The sequence below is a fragment of the Elephantulus edwardii genome, unplaced genomic scaffold, assembly GCF_000299155.1.
Source record: "Elephantulus edwardii isolate Elephantulus edwardi_28Jun2011 unplaced genomic scaffold, EleEdw1.0 scaffold00006, whole genome shotgun sequence".
NCBI lineage: Eukaryota > Metazoa > Chordata > Mammalia > Macroscelidea > Macroscelididae > Elephantulus > Elephantulus edwardii.
The window spans coordinates 30,062,812-30,080,232 of NW_006399756.1; the positions used below are offsets into that span (position 1 = coordinate 30,062,812).

At 40.3% G+C, this 17,421-nt stretch overlaps 1 protein-coding gene across 1 annotated transcript in view; it reads right to left on the bottom strand.

The window, feature by feature from the left end:
- Positions 1-9,814: 9,814 nt before the first annotated feature.
- Positions 9,815-17,421, bottom strand: part of FAM178A (family with sequence similarity 178, member A) — a 45,015-nt gene continuing 37,408 nt past the window's right edge. Inside the window, exons 17-20 of the mRNA XM_006880019.1 lie at positions 16,457-16,534; positions 13,623-13,709; positions 11,607-11,675; positions 9,815-9,850 (exon numbers count right to left, since the gene is read on the bottom strand). Coding sequence (XP_006880081.1) covers positions 9,815-9,850; positions 11,607-11,675; positions 13,623-13,709; positions 16,457-16,534 — 270 coding nt within the window. The remainder of the gene's footprint in view (positions 9,851-11,606; positions 11,676-13,622; positions 13,710-16,456; positions 16,535-17,421) is intronic.

Here is a 17,421-nt window from a genome sequence, read left to right on the forward strand (position 1 = left end):
CTCACACATGATACATGGACACATAGACCACCACACTGCACATTCATCCATCCAAGTTTGAAGGCTGCCAAATGTCTATGTGGGGTTAGGCACACAGCAGGACCCCATCTGCCTATCCAGAAGTCAGCAACTCCCAACTCTAAGGGCAGTGTGTGTTCGTGTGTGTGTGTGTGTGTGTGTGTGTGTGTATAGGGGATTTCTGGTGTGGGGGTGTGAGGTATGGGCTAAAGGAGATTAGCAGGAAAGAGGAGGTTACCTAACCCTGGCAGGTCCCTAACTTTGGCAAAGGAAAGAGGAAATGAATGGTGTGGCTTAGCTCTTACCTACCCTCACGTACACTGCAGTTCTAAATATACTAACTGGGTCTGAGCTCTCAGTGTCCATTTCACCTGTTGGGAGGGTGGGGTTAAACGGGTGGGGCAGGGCGTGCTCTCCCACTCCTGTGGAGAAGAGGGCTCAAGGTCTCCCATCCACACCTCACACTCCACCCTGAGTTCCACTGTCTGGGTCCCCGTTGCAGCCAGCCCTCTCTTGCCACGGAACTCTGACCATCTTCCACCATTAGTTTCCAGGGTGGAGATACTGGGGCGGGGAGACCCTCAAACAGCATCAATGGAAGATTGGCAGGTTCTCGACCTTCAATCCCAGCTGCCACCCGTGTGTGGTAGGAGCCCCGTCTGCCCTACAGGAGTGTTTCCCAGGGCTCACTGAGCCCCTTTCCTAGCCCCATCTTAGTATATCCGCGGTTCCCTCCCTTCGACAGGTCTAACCTCAGTCTTGACTGCTGCAGCTCGAGGACAAGCTCTCCTTCGATCCCGCCGGGAGAGGTGACCCAGATCCCGGGGAACACGGTTTCACCACGCGGGCCGCCGCCCCGTGCTAGTGCCCGACTCCGAGGTTCCGGGGCTGCGTGGAACGCGGCTCGCGGCCTGGCCCCGCGCCCCTCTAGAGCCTTTCTGCAGGATTGGGGGGCTTGGCTGCGAGAAAGGCCTGGCCCAGCTGCAAGGGTAGATTGGACGCGAGGAAGGCCTAGCTTGGCCGCCGCCCCCTGCCCCGAGACCCCCCCACACGGGCCGCCCCCCTCACCTTTGCGCTCGGATCCCAGATCATAGGTACCGGCTTCGCACCGCTGGGTCTCCGCGGCCCGCGGCCCAGGCTGCAGGAGGAGGGGGCCGCGGCTGGAGGCGGGGCGGGGGGAGAGGCGGAGCCGGGGTGGGCGGGGACCAGGGAGGCGGGGACGACGGGGTGGGGTGCGGGGGAAGGGCACCAAACTCTACCTTCGTCCCTCACCTTAACAGAAAAGAGCTGGTTAGAGACCAGGCTCATGCACAACCCTCCAGCATCTGCCGCACCCCGCCCCCGGGAGGGAGGAGTGGATCCCTGCGTCCTGGGTTCGCCCCCTGGTGGTGGCTTTCCGGCTTTTCCCTAGCCTTGAGCCCAAGGACCCAGCCTGCAGAGACCTGCTAACCTGTTTGGGACCTTCTCCTCTCCGAAGGTCCCCTCCCCTTACAATCCAGACACCCTCTTCTGCTTTCTGCTCGAAGATTAGTCAATTTCTTAGAAGCAAGCACACGCAAATCTATGCTTACCTTGTTTATTGGCTAGTCCCGAAAGATTAATAAACACAAGAAGACCTGCACTTGCCTAGCTCATTGGGTAATCTGTCCCCGGTCCGAGGTGCGGAGGGAGGGCTCCAATAGGCGGAGACCAAGCCAAAGGCCTCCGCCCCACTAGCCACAGTGTTTGAGATCTGGGTGCAGGGTACCGCTGTTCAGGGTGCAGGGCATGAAGTAACTGCCTGACCAAAAGTGCACAGAGAGAAATGTGTTTTTTTCTGGACAAATATGCCAAAACCTGTCCACTCGCCAAATCTTCAGATTTACGGAGCAGGGCCCTGGGACATCTACATTCTCCTGCAGTTCACCCTGAACATCACTCTTATTCCAGGACTTCAAGAGCACCCCACCTGAGCAACCACATCTTCCCTCATGCCTCAGTCACAACAAAGCAGCAACTTAGAAAGCACATCAGGATCAATTAAACCCCTTTCATTCTACTAGTCCTTCTCCCAATCTACGGCTCTGCAGATCCCCTCAACTCAGGCCTTGTCTCCTTTACACAGCTTAATGTGGACCCAGCTTTCTGAGGGCGAAAGCAAACCAGAGTTGTGGCCATGGAGTGTTTTTGGCTTTGCCTAATTCCCTCTACTTAGGGTTTTGTACTTACTGTGCCTAAATCCATATCCTTGACAGCACTGATAGGTGGGCAGGCTCACAAGAGGGACCAAAATGATGAGGGCCACGGGGACATCCATAGCTGACTCTTGCCTTGTGCCTAGGCATCTGAGCCAATGGCAGGAGGGGCAGGGAGTAGGGACAGGTGGATGGCCTCCTGGGTCTCTTTTGGTAGAAAGTGCAGTGGCCTGAGAGTAAAGAGGATTCAAGTGGTTCATTCATTATTTAACTGGGAAAGCCACTTCATCTCTCTTCTGAATTCCCTAAAGCTTACAGTTTGGCATTTGCTCACACACAATCTTGTAGTATGGGCTGCTGTTAACTGCAAAATGTTAGACAGCAGGGCCCATGTCACACTTCCACCTCCCCCTAAACACTTCTTCCAGCACTCTGCAAACAGAAATGTGTGTGTGTAGAAATGTCTACATTTAAAAAAAAATTTGATTTCTACATTTTTAAAATGAACAGTTCTACAAAGCACCCAGCTTCTCCTGTTCATTGGACTCTCTCATTGAATCAATTAGTATCTCCATTTTATAGTGAAATGGGTTCTAAGTAATTTATCTTAAAATTTATTCTGACGGTTACACAAAGAGCAATCAGCCTGTAACAGGTTGAGGGAATTAGGATAAACCTGTAGGGAAGATACCATGAGCAATGGCAGAAATGTGCTGGCTTGTGTTCAGATTTGTGTTGGGGGATTAGAGATGAGATGGGCCACCAAAGTATGCAGTGAGTTTTGACTTGATGTGTAGGTTCTTGGTAAGAAATAGATGGGAACACATCAACTAGTTTGGAAATAGGCCATAGAAGAAAATTTTGAAGAACTGATGGACTGAATAAAGAATTTTGAGCTGATTAGCAAAGATATCAATGAAGAAAAAGATATCTGAGGAATGTGGGTTAGGAGTGTCACTGAGGGGAAGGCCCCACAGTACCAGATAGGAAAAAACCTGTGTGGTCCCAGTATGTAAAGGCAGCACCTTCCAAATTCTCAGACCTCAGTGATTTCAGATTTTTCAAGAAATGGGCAAGTAGGTCCAGGCGGCTTGAGGGTGGGTTTAGGAGCCTTTACCTACTCTACGGCAAGCCTCTTTCTGAGGTATTTTGGGTTAGCACCACAACTCAATATGCCACCATTCGGACCTTCTCTGAGGCGTTCTGATAGATTAAGAACCTTACAAGTTTTTATATGAGCAAAACATGTTTTCATTGCTGTTTCAACTTGCTAAACTAGTTGGACAGTTACTCCAGTACTTCTGGTGTAACAGATTCGGACCACAAGTCCATCTGTACCTTTCCACTTAAATCTCTGAACCTTATGGAATTAGTTAGGAAGGCAATTAATGGAACTTTCTACAGTAAGTCTCCCTGAGTGACAATACTTTCTGCAGACCAAGCTGATAGAAGCATGAAAAGTGGAATAGTGACAGTGGGGGGGGAAGACTTGAAATCAAACCAAGGACTTCATCTAACCTATGCACGAATTGGTGCCCTGGAACACAGGCAAGTCGTTACTCATCCTGAGTCCCTACCCTGGCTGCTTCCAGGGAAGGCTGAGACTGGATCTTATATGGAAATTCGTAGTACTTCACACATGCAGAACACAGACATGGTTTGTTTCTGCTGGGTGATTTCCCTAACTGTGCTGTATGAGGCTGCAGGTAGCGCTGGCCTCCTTCATCACTGATTCTGTTAGCTCCATGTCAGTTTGTTTGGTTCCAGGCTCTGCACAGGAGTCTCACTATAGCAGGGATCCTAAGTAGAGAGGGTGAGTATGAACTCCTGAAATTGGAGCACATTTGCTCTTAGGCAAGAGAACTCTGGCCTAGTCAAACTCCTGCTTCTTGTTCCTGGTTGAATTTTGCCACCTCCACTTCTGGTTTGCACTTTCTCTTTAGGTGGTGTGGTTTATTTTGAACTCATATACTGCTGAGGTGCTTCTTCAGCAGACACCAGCACCGGTGTTCAATGCTGCAGGCTTGTCTGCCCCACTGAGCCTCAGAAGTCTGTTTTGCCTTTTAAGTTTTCCTTCCAGCCAGTTCTATCTTAGATGTAGATCTAAAGTTGGCACTCTTGGTTTGGCCTCTCTTGATTTTGCCTGGAGAATGGTTCAGAGGGACAAGGGAATATCTGGACATGTCCACAAATGCTGGACACTTCCTTAAGCAGATGATACAAATTTGCTTGTTCAAAGTAAGGACTTGAAACACTTGCTGCAGAAGGTTAAACACTGCAGCCTTTAATATGAATTGTATCTTATCAAGAAAACAAAAATCCTCCCTACTGAACTGATCTGCAACACCATGACAGATGGAAAAAGGATTCAAACCATCAATGTTTTTATCTTACTTAGATCTACAATCAATACTGTCGGTACTACCTATAAGGAGATTAGAGACCTCTCCAAATTACTGAGGAATAGTGATGTTAGTTTGAGGTTAAAGGTGTGCCTGACTTAGGCCATGGTTTTTTCAGTCACTTTCTATGCATTTGAGAGCTAGACAATGAAAAAAGGATGACAGACGAAATACTGATGCCTTTGAACTGTGTGTGATGGTGGGGAAGAGTGCTGAAGATCCCACAGACTGCCAAAAGAACAAACAGGTATGTTGTAGAAGAGGCACAGCCAGGGTGTTCCTTGGAAACAAAGATGGTGAAACTTAGTCTCACATACTTTGGGCATGTTGCCAGGAAAGGTTATTCCTTGGAGAGAGACACCATGCTTGGAAAGGTGAAGGGATGGTGAAGGAGAGGAAGACTGTCAACCAGGTGGATTGCAACTAGTGACTGCAGCAATGGGCTCGAGTGTGTCAGAGATGGTGAGGGTGACACAGGATAGGACAGTGTTCAGATCGGTTGTTCACATAGTTACCATGAGTCATACATGATTCGAAAGCACCTAAAAACAATGAGAACCCCTCCATTTCAGCTTAACATGCTGTTGTCTTTCTTAAAAAAACTTAAAAAGTCACAAATTTAATTCTGACCAATACTGACAGAGCTGGAAAGACTTCTGTGGGGCTGAGTCAGAAGGAATATAGTAGGCATGTACTACCATTTAAAGAGAAATGGTTTCTTCACATGTCAGTAAACTCCAAGTTGCTTGTTCTGAACCAATTTTATCATCTGAGAAGAGCCTCAAGTAGTGAGTTTTTGCAACGTACTAAACACTAGTAAGTATTTTTCAGGTATTCATGATCTCATTTAGCACTGACAGACCCCGAGGTAGACATTGTTATTATTCCTTTTAACAAAAAAATTTAAGAAAGTTGGCCAGATCAAGTTACTGGGATGACAACTCGGATGGAAGGTCAGCACTCACTGTACCGCTACACTGCCTGCCTCGGGGTGAATACTGAGATAATCTTATTACTTTGGCCTGGGCTGGTACTCACCTCCTCCATCACCACTGTCAGAGAGGGCAAACTGCGGCATGGTTCTGGAATCTGAAGCCTAGCACATCTGAGCTCTCAGGAGCAGTTTCTCTAGTGAGGTGTCAACCTAGGCCTCTCTCTAGTCGGTATACCTAGAACATTCTAACTGCCTGGCAAGGTGGAGGTGGTCTCGTCCTCCTTAAGTTATGTGGCTTCCCTTTTCTTGGCCCCAGGTTCTGGCATAAGGACATTCTCTTTTCAAGCTGTCTTTGCCAGAAACAGAAAAATATTTTAACCTGATAATATAAAGGTAAGATTTATGTTTGTGTTCATGAAATCCTCAGGACCTAAAAGCGCTGAACATTTGGTTCTTACTGCAGCAGAGTGAGAACTGACTCTAGATGTCCTGCCAGCAGGCTTTCAGAGGTTATAAAATCACAAGGGAGGAGACGTCCATCTTTCTTCCTGAGTCACTGGTGGGTTTGAATTCCACACCTTTGGGTTGGCTGTGTAACTTTTTACCAACTAGGCCACCAGACCTCCCTTAACATGCTAGCAGACAGTGGCTAAATTAACCTAGCACATGAGGTACTGTTAAGTATTCATTCAGCAAGTCATTAATTGGACCACAAAAATTTGAAATATGTGTAAAAAACCCAAGTCAAATAAACATAAAAAAAAAGAGAAAAGGTGACCTGTGAAAAATACTGGCTTTTGTTTCCCCAAAGCAGGACCCATTCACACTAAAAAACCGGCTGTAAAATCCAAAGCAAGAAGAAGGAAGGAAGAAACTAGCTTTTAAAGAATTAGATGATGGGAGGTAGGGGAAGAAATAAGGCTTTCCAATTATTTAACTACCCCCACTGTCAAACAATTATTACCAAACACACGTTCAAACTGAGAAAAAGCAGTTTTAATAACACACACACATACATTCATATGACTTTAAACAGAGATAGTATAAAACCTTAAAAAAGAAAAGGGAATTGTGCACATTTCTGTGAGCTGCCTGCCTTGTTGCTGGTGGATCAACTGGCCAACAGGGCTGCCCAGGGAGACAAGCACACAGCTGAGGAGGTGCACCAATGCTGGCAACGAGTAAGCCGTAACAATCACAGATTCCGCGAACCGCTCCGCTGATGGAGCTGCCTGCGTCCAACAGACTCGAAGTCTCCCCCAGTTCTCCAACTTACTTGTGGGAATGGGTCACTTCTTTTTTTAAAATAATTCTTGATTTAAAAGACTTCACACTCTATTACTGGCCAGTCCCCACCAACTATCCTTGTATTGACAGAAATACAAATGTGAATATTCCAACTGAGCCTGATGACAACATACTATATTAATCTTGTACATCTGGGGAGATTTTTGTGAAGTCAAAAGCTACTTGCATTTCAAAATAAAGACAAAATGCCAACCTTCTGGAAGGTGACAAAGGCACCACTGCCATCAGGAGATAGAAAAAAATGTATAAATGTTGTTATAGCTATGTAGATGCAATCTGTCCACAGAGCATTGCTTCACATAACATGATAATAGTTAATATAGCTATATTTCTGGGTAACAATAAAAGCAGTCTAGAAAAGGCTAACAGTTACACACAAAAGCAAAAACACAGGTATCTTAATTTTCAGCTTGTAATAAGGAGAGTAAATTTGACGCACTTATCTAAAAAATTAGAGAGGGTGATTTTTGGCGCAGTAATACTACCACCTTCACCATCACTCAGTGCAAGGTTTGTTTGCCAAGTCTCAAGAGGCCTGACATTTTCTGTGCAATGAGTATTTGCTCCCTCACTATCAACCCATTGACTGGGCAACAGAAGCAAAAGGGAGACAAGGGGACTCAAGAAAGAGAAGGAAAACACTTGATTTTAGGGAAAATTTATGGATTCCTTACGCTAAAAGAGAATCAGAAAAATTTTAATGAGACTCTAAGTGTAAATACTGACTGGATTATGACCTGGAGATGGAAGATATCTACCAGGGTCACAAATGTAGGGTTCAAACAGATGTTTTGGTCAATTACCTTAAAGAAACAAATGAAATAACTTTCTCTAATGGAGAAAGTAAATGAAAAATAGATTATTTTTATTGGTACTATTAAATAAAAGTGTATCAAAGTGGTTTCAAATCTGATGGGCAGTTATCTACTGAAAATGCAATATAAAAGGGTCACTTAAAAACAAAACCAAACAAAAAAACACCTGAATAACCCATTTGTTGCCCACCCCGTCAATGTACACGATTAGAAAATATTTACAAGCAATATAAGCAATATTTTATACTTTGAATTTTGTACACTTTACACAATGCAAAATGAGAAAAATATGAACACTTGTAAAATTACACACAAATAATATATATACAAAGTATTAAATTACAGAGAATGAAAGCCCCTACTGTTGGGCAGATAGATGCCAGAGTTTCAAGCTCCTGTCATACACAACTCTTTGTATCTATCTCTAAATCCATAAGTGGCATTTTTTAACAATACCCTTGAGAGGTAGTATCAAGATAGTAATATTCTTATCAGTAAACTTAACACAGAACACAACTCTTGTTGGTCTGACTCCTGGAGCCTCATTCAGTCAAGGTTCTCTGAAACTGGATTTACTTGTCTTTTCTATAAAATCTCTCACCACCCAATGCTTGAAAAGGCTCCAAATTTATTGATATGATTTTTAATGATAAATTTAAGATGGAATGCTTTTTACTCCTTAGAATTAAGATATGGTGAATTATTTTCAAATTTTGTTTTCTCTTCTCTCAAATAATACATCAAGTCCAGTTCCCTTACTCTTTGCCATCTTTCTCCACAACTGGGGATGTGAGGAGTGCTCAGGAAAGCAGTGTCACCCAAGTAAAAAAAAAAATACACAAAAAAACAACCACAAAAAACACACACACACAAAAAACCAAACCCAAAACCAAAATCTACAAAGAAAAAGCAGACATTCTCTTTTAGGGAAAACACTTTTTGCTAAGACACTAATTAAAAAATAATTTCTCTGTTAGCTAGTAAGAAGACATCACTGTCAAGGGTTTTAAAGGGCTCTTGGGCTTCTAAGACCAGTCCATGTGTTTCTATTAACACTCTACCATTTAAACCAAACAATGGCTTTCCAGTGTTTACGAATCTGAGAGCAGCTGTGGTTTTCAAGTGCAACAATTTCAAAATGTAAGCACACGTGAGTACACGCATGCATGTATGTGCACTTTCATGCCTACACATACATACACACAGAGACAAAGACAGACACAGACACACACAGTTTCAAAGAATAAACACCATCCAGATCTCTGAAAAATTCATGTACTTATGGAAACAAAGTATTTGGAAACTTCCCCAAATCTTTAAGCTTTAACAATATAGATTTTTTATTTTAATATGGCTGAGTAAGAGCCAAACTGCTAAGAGTTTAGTAGAAGTCTAAGATTTAGTGAGCATTTAAAAGAAAAAGAGAAAGACAGGGAAAAAAAGCACCTAAAGAAATCCAAAACAAACTATGTAAATGTTTTGGCATAAAGGCAGAGCCATTAAATGATAGCTTTCCTGAAGGGAATCTGACAATATACCAAATTTATGCTACTCAAATTTTTAATTGAACTTTAGAAACCTAAATAGATCTGTAACCTTGAGTAGTGAAGGAAAACGCATGGCTTAAAATCCCTGTGGTTTTTAGACGATGTAGAACAGAATGATTTTTTGTTGTTGTTACTCAATTCAATTCTAAGGTTCCTCTTTCTAGCTCTAAAATAATGTAGAGAAAAAATTAAACTCAACCAGGAACTGGGTCTTGATTTCTACCTCCAACCCCTCAAATTGGTGCAAATCCCTTTCTCACATATTTCTTGAGATTATCCAAGTGCCATAAATACTATCCAAGAAAATAAAACTGCTTACAATTTAACAAGAAGAATTAATGGGGGCAGGCTAGATGAGCTGTTATACTCTGCTCCTCCTTTCAGAAAACTCTGTTCCTTTGAAAGGCAGTTTGCCTTAACAATTACGCAAACCAAATTTTCTATCTACTTCAGAAATGGCAATTTTGACATTACCAGTTTCACAGTAGATAGTCAAGTGTCACACTTGCAGTGTATTTTCTTAGCACTCCACTGTATTCTGTAGTAATCTTTTCTACCTCTTTAGGAAACGCTTTTGTTGACTTTCTCTTGGTTATCAGTGCTGATGTAACTCCTGTTAAGAATCTGGTACCCAAAAGTCATGAAGCTGCCCCTAGAAGAGAAAAACAAAGCAAAACAAACTAGAATGAGGCTAAAATGTAATCAGGTTACTAATTAATACTTAAAGAACTACCAATCATTAGACACTGGATTTGAATTAAGAAAGTCTGTATATTATAGATTTCTCTGCAAGTTTATGGTAATCAAATAGCAATAAGAAGCAAGTATAACCTAAGTACACAATGTTTCTCCCTCCCCTCCCGCTTCATCACATATACTTGAAAGGTCATGCTTAAGGAGATTAAAGAAAATGTTAAGCTGATTAATAAAAAGCTGTTTTATTAAATTATTTTCTGTTTTAACACATCAAAATGGGCCAGCCTACAATCTACTGGGACTAGAGCCAGAAACAAAGCACAAGATTTCACAAAAGTTTCTGTGTAAGAACAAGCATATCCTGTGAAGGAAAACAATCACCAGAGACTTAAATGTTATAAAATAGCGAGACTGCCTTCGCTACACCCTCGTTACTCAATGTATGGCCCCTGGACTAGCTTCACTGTCTTCACTCTGAGAACCTATGAGAAATGCCAAATAACTCAGGTCCTACCCTAGACTTACTGAATCAGAATTGCATTGTAACAAGTTCCTAGCTGATTCCTATGAGCCCTGGTGGTAGCAGTTCAAACTCACCAAACAAGTGGAGGAGAGAAAAGACTTTGCTATCTGCTCCAGTACAGAGTACAGCCTAGAAAACCTATGGGGCAGATCTACTCTGTTATATGGGGTCACTGTGAATTAGAATAGACTGTATAGCACTTAACAACACGTACATTACAATTTGAGAAGCATCATCTTAAAAAAGCCTTCATGAGTAAACAAGCAGGAGGGGATACTTAACAGCAGTTGTGAAAACATGTCCCTTAAGCAATGACTTTTTAGGCACGATAGCAAAAGCACAAAGGTTAAAGATTAGGTAAATTTTTTAAAACCCTTTGTGCTACATAGGATATACCATCCATATAGTGAAAAGACATCACAGAATATGAGAAAATGTTTGCATATCATCTAATAGGAGACTTCTATCTACAACATAGAGATAATTCTTATAATTCCATAATGCAATTTAGGGAATTGTCAATTAAAAATTACAATGAGATTACACCTCACACTTATAAGTGTGGCTACAATAAAAAAATACGTAGAAAAAATTCAAATGTCTACTATGTAATGAATGGATAAATAAAATCTGATTATCTACATGATGAAATATTAGCAATAAAAATGAAATACATGTATGTATATACCAGACATGACCCTTGAAAACATTATGCTCAATGAAAGAAGTTAGTCACGAAAGTATTTATATGAAATGTCTAGTAAATAAATCCATAGAGATGGAAAGTAGATTAATGTCTTTCAAGGACTGGAAGTGGATAATGAATAGTGGCTACCAATGGGTACAAAGCTTCTTTAAGGGGTGACAGAAATGTATTAAAGTTACATGGCAAAATATATGTGACTATACCATTTATATATCTACATGGGTGAAATATGTAAGATACAAACTTTATCTCAAAAAACTGTTAAATTTTCCTCTTGAAATATCCAATTGTTCCAATGTAACATTTTAAGTAGATGTTACAATTATCTCCAGAAAGAAATTAAAACAAAGTAAACAAAAGCTAAAAATCACACAAATCATGTATTACACTGGATTTTTCAGTTTGCTGCTATTTTAATGTCAAACAGTATGGAGTATCCTTTAGCAAAATAAGAATAAAGGAAAATTCTTAATAAAATGACACCTGAGTAGGTTGGCAGTTCTGGATGATTTCTTGCCATTTCCCATGTATCCTGGCAACCAAATCTTTCACCTTAAAAATATCAAGAGGAAAAAGGATCAAATCAAAACATCCTCACCTAAAATCAACTCAATGCTTGTTAACAACGATTTGATAGCTGTGACAAGACCACATATAACAATTAAAAATAATTCTGTCAAGAAAAATCCTTCTTCTGGAGTGGATTTCAAATGACAATAATTAATAAAACTTCCTGCAATCACCATAATTGAAAATACCAAATGCTAGGGACTGCATTTTTTTAGTTATAGGAGTCACATAGAAAAGCATATCCTTTGCCTTTAAGGAATTTGAATTTTCAACTTGAACCCTTGGAATTTCAGAACACAGAAGGGACAGAGAAATCACCGAGAAGACTGTGGAAGAAGTACTGGACAGAGAAGTTGAAGAGTGGTTTGGTTTGTGTTATATGTCCTAAGACTGTGATTGTTCCCTTCGTCCAATTGAAAGATCCAAGGTCACAAAATAAAATGCTTGTCATTTGTACCTTTTCCATTTTACTGTTATTACTTTCTGTGTTTATACAAGGTATATATAACGTCTTTAAATATTTGGGATATTCCTGTATTTGGAGGCTTACTAAGTTTCAGTGCAAAACTCAAAACTCTTGGTAAAAACTCAAAGATTTTCAACATAGCTCTTGAACAAAACCACTTGGGAAAAAATGTTTTAAACAAGTTAGAAATTTTATAACCCCTTTAAGTTTATAAAGAGAAATGCAAGCTCTGCTTTCTTTCCTTCATCTAGAGTTCAGGAGATTAAGTTTTCTCCAAAACAATTGCTACCTCTTCTTCTAGAGGCTTTTGGAGAGGCACAGAAATCCTCCATTTCAGCAAGACTCTTTCTTGAAGCAATTTGCATGGGCCACTGTGTCACTCTCCACTCTAAGTAACAGAAGCCCTGGCACCAAATGATGCCTGGGCCTGCCTTCAAGAAACAAAAAAACCTTGGGTGGTCCTCTTTTAGTATGTCTGTCAACAACAGCTACTACCACCAAGTTCTATGGGTCAGTAACCCTAGTCAATGTTCAAAACAATGTGCTTCTCAACTATAGTTTTCCACTCTGAGGCAAAGAGATATGTACTTTAGAACCTGAAATTTGATAACTGATTTTTGTACTGAACTTAAATTTACTAAAATGCAGATACTGAATCAAAAGAAGCATTGTTCACATGACTAGACTTTACCAGCTAATTAATATAAAATATAAAGTTACAAAGCTGAGACTTCATATTCAATGACTACATAAACACAAAAGGGGGGGGAAGAGAAGAGTTTTATATTACAAGAGCTAGAAATTATTGGTGAGTAAAAAAATTTTCAGAAGAACAAGTGTTAAAAAAGTTGGTGTTTGATTTTACGGTTTGTCATTTTATTAACATAGAACTTCTTTCTACTACACACAGCTTCTCCACTGCCCTTGAAAAGCACGGAAATTTTAAGAAAAAAGCTCATAGCAAACTTCTTCTAAATTATTTCTGTCCTACAGCTCAGTATGAGTGATTCAGTGCCCAGAAATTTAAAGAGTCCTTTCTTTAACACATTTTCTAGTGGAATAATCAAAGATAAACAGCTAACCTATTCTTTCCCCCACTTTATGAGCAAAAGTGCACTGCTTTATAATTTATTTAAAGAATGCTTTAATCTTTGAAGCTAACGTAAGCATAAAGGTATTAATTTGTACAATGGGAAAATACTATCAAGGTTCACTTGGACTGGAAAAATTCTTTTTTCCCATAGGAGTCACAAATTTAAGAATAGCACGTATGGTAAAATGAAAAACATATTTGCTTTTGATTTTTCTTTTCTTTTTCAATCTAGCTAGAAGATGATTTCCATTATTAAGGAAACTCATATATCTAAATTCACATGGCTTTTCCTTTTTTAAAAAAGTTTTATATGCTTCTCTTTAAATATAACAAAAAGTCCTAACACTACATAAGAAAAAAAGGCACTTACCTTAGTTCTATAAAAACGTTTTGGGTCTTCTCTAATATCACACTTAACATGCTTTTCCAAAGCACCACAAAGGCGAACTAAGTGTTTCTGTGAAAATAAATACAAGGATGAAAACCACTCTGAAGCATTAACAATGAACAAATTATATCCAGTAAGAAGAGCTGACAATCATTTAAAAATCTATCATTTCCCAGTTGGCCATTTATGATGTTAATTATCCACCATTTTGTTGCTATTGTTAGGTGCCAACAAGTCGAGTATGTCCTACGGATAATAGATCTGAGCCTTGTCCTATCCTGTATCATCCTCTGACACATTTGAGCTTACTGTAGCAGTCACTGTGTCAACCCATTTTGGTTGAGAGTCTTCCTCTTTTTCACCAATACTTCACCTTGCTAAGTATGATGTTTCACTCCAAGAAACAGTCTTTCTTAACAACATATCCAAAGTATGAGAGATAAAGCTTTGTTATCTTTGTCTCCAGGGATCATTCTGACTGTACTTTCTCCAAGACATATACACATATATACAATAGACAACAAATATCTATTTGTTCTTTTGGGAGTCCATGGGATATTCCCTGCTCTTCTCCAACACCACAGCCCAAAGGCATCAATTCTTCTGTCACCCTTATTTCCTGTCCAGCTCTCAGATGCATAGCAAGTGATCAGTCCTTAGTCCTCAAACTAACACTGTTGCTCCTCAGTAATTTGGAGAAGTAACCTGACTGCAGACTTAAATCAGTGAAATAACTAATGAGACAGAGAAAGTATTCATTAAAAAATAAAAGATGGAACATTAATGAATATTAACTCTGTAAATCAGATTGAGTAATAGTTTTTTTAAGAGGGCAATGCAATATCTATAAATCTGAAAGGTCGTTCTTTGACACATGCCAGTGGAATATTAAAATAGCTAACTTATTTTTGTTTGTGAATACATTTTTATTAATAGGTGCTCCTTTTGTTGTTATTTGCCGTTGAGTCAACTATCACTCAGCGACCCTATGAACGATGACTCTGACCGAACCTTTCCCTATCCTAAGCCTGCCTCACCATCTCCAACACACTTGACTCCACTGCCACAGGCACTTTGTCAATCCGTCTCATCTAGGGCCTTCCTCTCTAACCTTCTACCCTTTCACTCTTCCAAGTGTGATGTCATTCTCTAAAAACTGGCCCCTCCTGACAACATGCCCAAAGTATGTGAGATGGAGTTTCAAAACCCTTGCCTCCAGGTAGCAACCTAGACTCACCCTCTCCAGTACAGACCTGTTTGTTCTCTTGACAGTCCATAATATATTCAATAGTCTTTTCCAGCATCACTACTCAAAGACATCGATTCTTTTTAGGTATCCTTAGTCATTGCCCAGCTGCACAGCAAGTAGCTACAAAGACCATGGCTTGCCTTAGGTACACATTAGTCTTTAGACTGCCATTGTTGGTCTTTTGCCCTTTGGAGAGGTCCTTGACGGCAGATTTTCCCAATACAGCTTGTGTTTTTATTTTTTAACTGCTGGTGCCAAGGATGTTAATGGTGCATCCATGTAAGAAGAAATCATTAGTAACTTCAATCTTCTCTCCATCTATCACAATGATGCCTATTGGCCTGGTGGTGAGGATTTTTGTTTTCTTAATGTTGAGATGCAATCCATATTGAAGGCAGTCCTTGTCCTTTTGCAAAGTGTTTTCAGTCCTCTTCAGCTTAAGCAAGCAAGGTTGTATCAGTTACATAACGCAAGCTGTTGCTGAGTCTTCCACCAATCTGTTCAGTACACACACACACAAGGTATGGAGAAAGAATACATCTCTGATGCACTCCTTTTTTGATTTTGAACCATTCAGTGTTCCTTTGCTCTGTTTGGACAACAGCTTCTTGGTCTAGGTAAAGGTTTTGCATGAAACAATCAAGTGTTCTGGAATCCCCATTCTTCTCAGTGTTAGCCACAATTTGTTGTGATCCACATAGTCAAACTGCCTTGGGAACTCCTTAAAACTTAAATGTCTATTTTACAGCTATACAGTCCAACAGTTACTCTAACACACATATAGTTACATCATGCATAGTTGGAGAGAATGTATACTCTTGAGGAGGAAAATACAGTAACACCTCTCTGAAATATTTATACCTTTGACCTAGAAATCTAGAATTCCTTAGGAATTTAACTTTTAGAGATGCTTGTACAAGTGGGCAGAGATACATGGGTATACATGTTTATATAATATCAAAAAAAGCAATGCTCACCAATACAGGTTTTAACTGCTACTGTTATTATAAACCAATTAGAAGTGATAATATCTTAAAGTAAAAGAAAGATAAAAAAGAGGCAAGTTAAAAAAAAATTAAAAAGTAGTGACTAACTATATACAAACATTATAAATAGATGACTACACTTGGGTCCAATCAGGAGAGTTAACATAAAAAGCACAGGGACCAGTTTTGCCCTCTATTCATGCCTGGGAGGTAATCGTAAAATAGAGCTGGATAAGCTCAGATCTGAAACAAGAAAAATAAACAAGAACTTTCTCCAGGAGAATAGATCATGGCAGTATAGACAGAATATTTCAAAATCAAAATCTTTGTACGGTGAAGTAAGGCAATTTTGAGATGCACTTCTGAAGTTGCCTCACCATCAGTTTAATTTTAAAGGAAAATGTCATATATGGCTGGCTGTAAGGTTACTACTACCCCCCTATTTTTAGTGAACACAGGAAATCTATGGCAAATTAAAAGATACAATTTTTAAAGTTTTTTCTCTACAGTGAATTTTCACTCATTTCATCAAAATAATGATGCCTACTTAAAAAAGGGGAAAATTAAGAAAAATTACCTACCCGTTGTCCTGAAGAAAAAGAATGAGAGCAACTAACTTCACCAACTAAATGAAGTAGAACGTAGGTCAGATAATAGGCCTGTTAGAAAAATGAATAGAATTACTTCCAAATTTAGGAGTAACCTTAAAAAGGGGACCAAAGAGCATTACAAAAGAAGTCACAGGAAATGCTTTACAACTAACATAGATGTCATTCCTGATTCATGAGTTAGGCAAGTCTGTCCAGGAAGGAGAAGAAATTTACTACAGTTAATTTAGCTGTTAATAATAATAGTCAACCATTTAATCTAGGATTTCTGATTTCTCTTTCAAACACATTTATTTTACACCTCATTACTGCTCTATTGTTGTTGTGTATCACTGAGTTGGAACTGACTCACAGTTGACCTTCCAGTGGGTTTTCAGAAATAACAAATCACATGGGAGGAGATGCCCACCCACCTCCCTGAGAGCAGCTAGTGGATTTGAACCACATGCTTTCAGGACTGCAGCACAACTTCTTACCACAAGGCTATCCAGAGCTCCCTATAACTGTCCTATTATTGTTGTGGACTGTCAAGTTGGAACCAACCCATAGCTGACCCTTCCGCTGTTCATTATAGGTAACTGGAGGCAGGTAATCGCACAGGAGATTTCCCATCCTCTCACAGAGCAACTGGTGCATTCATTTCAGGCTTGTAGTGCAGCTTCTTGCCACTAGGCCTCCAGTGTTCCTATGGTCCTAGGACTATAATAGTTCCAGAATTAAACCAGGAGCTTTGGTGGAATAGTCTGTAAGAGCTGTACTGCTAATCCAAAGGTGGCACCTCTCTGATGGTTAGAGTCCCTAGTTGCTCTTGTGGGAGGAATACTGGGCATTTTCTACCATGTGCTTTAGAGTCTTGGAAAATGCTCTAGAGGGCCAGCTATGGGGCAGTTACAATTTGATGGCAGTGAGTCTGAGTTCTTTTTGTTTTAGTATTAAAT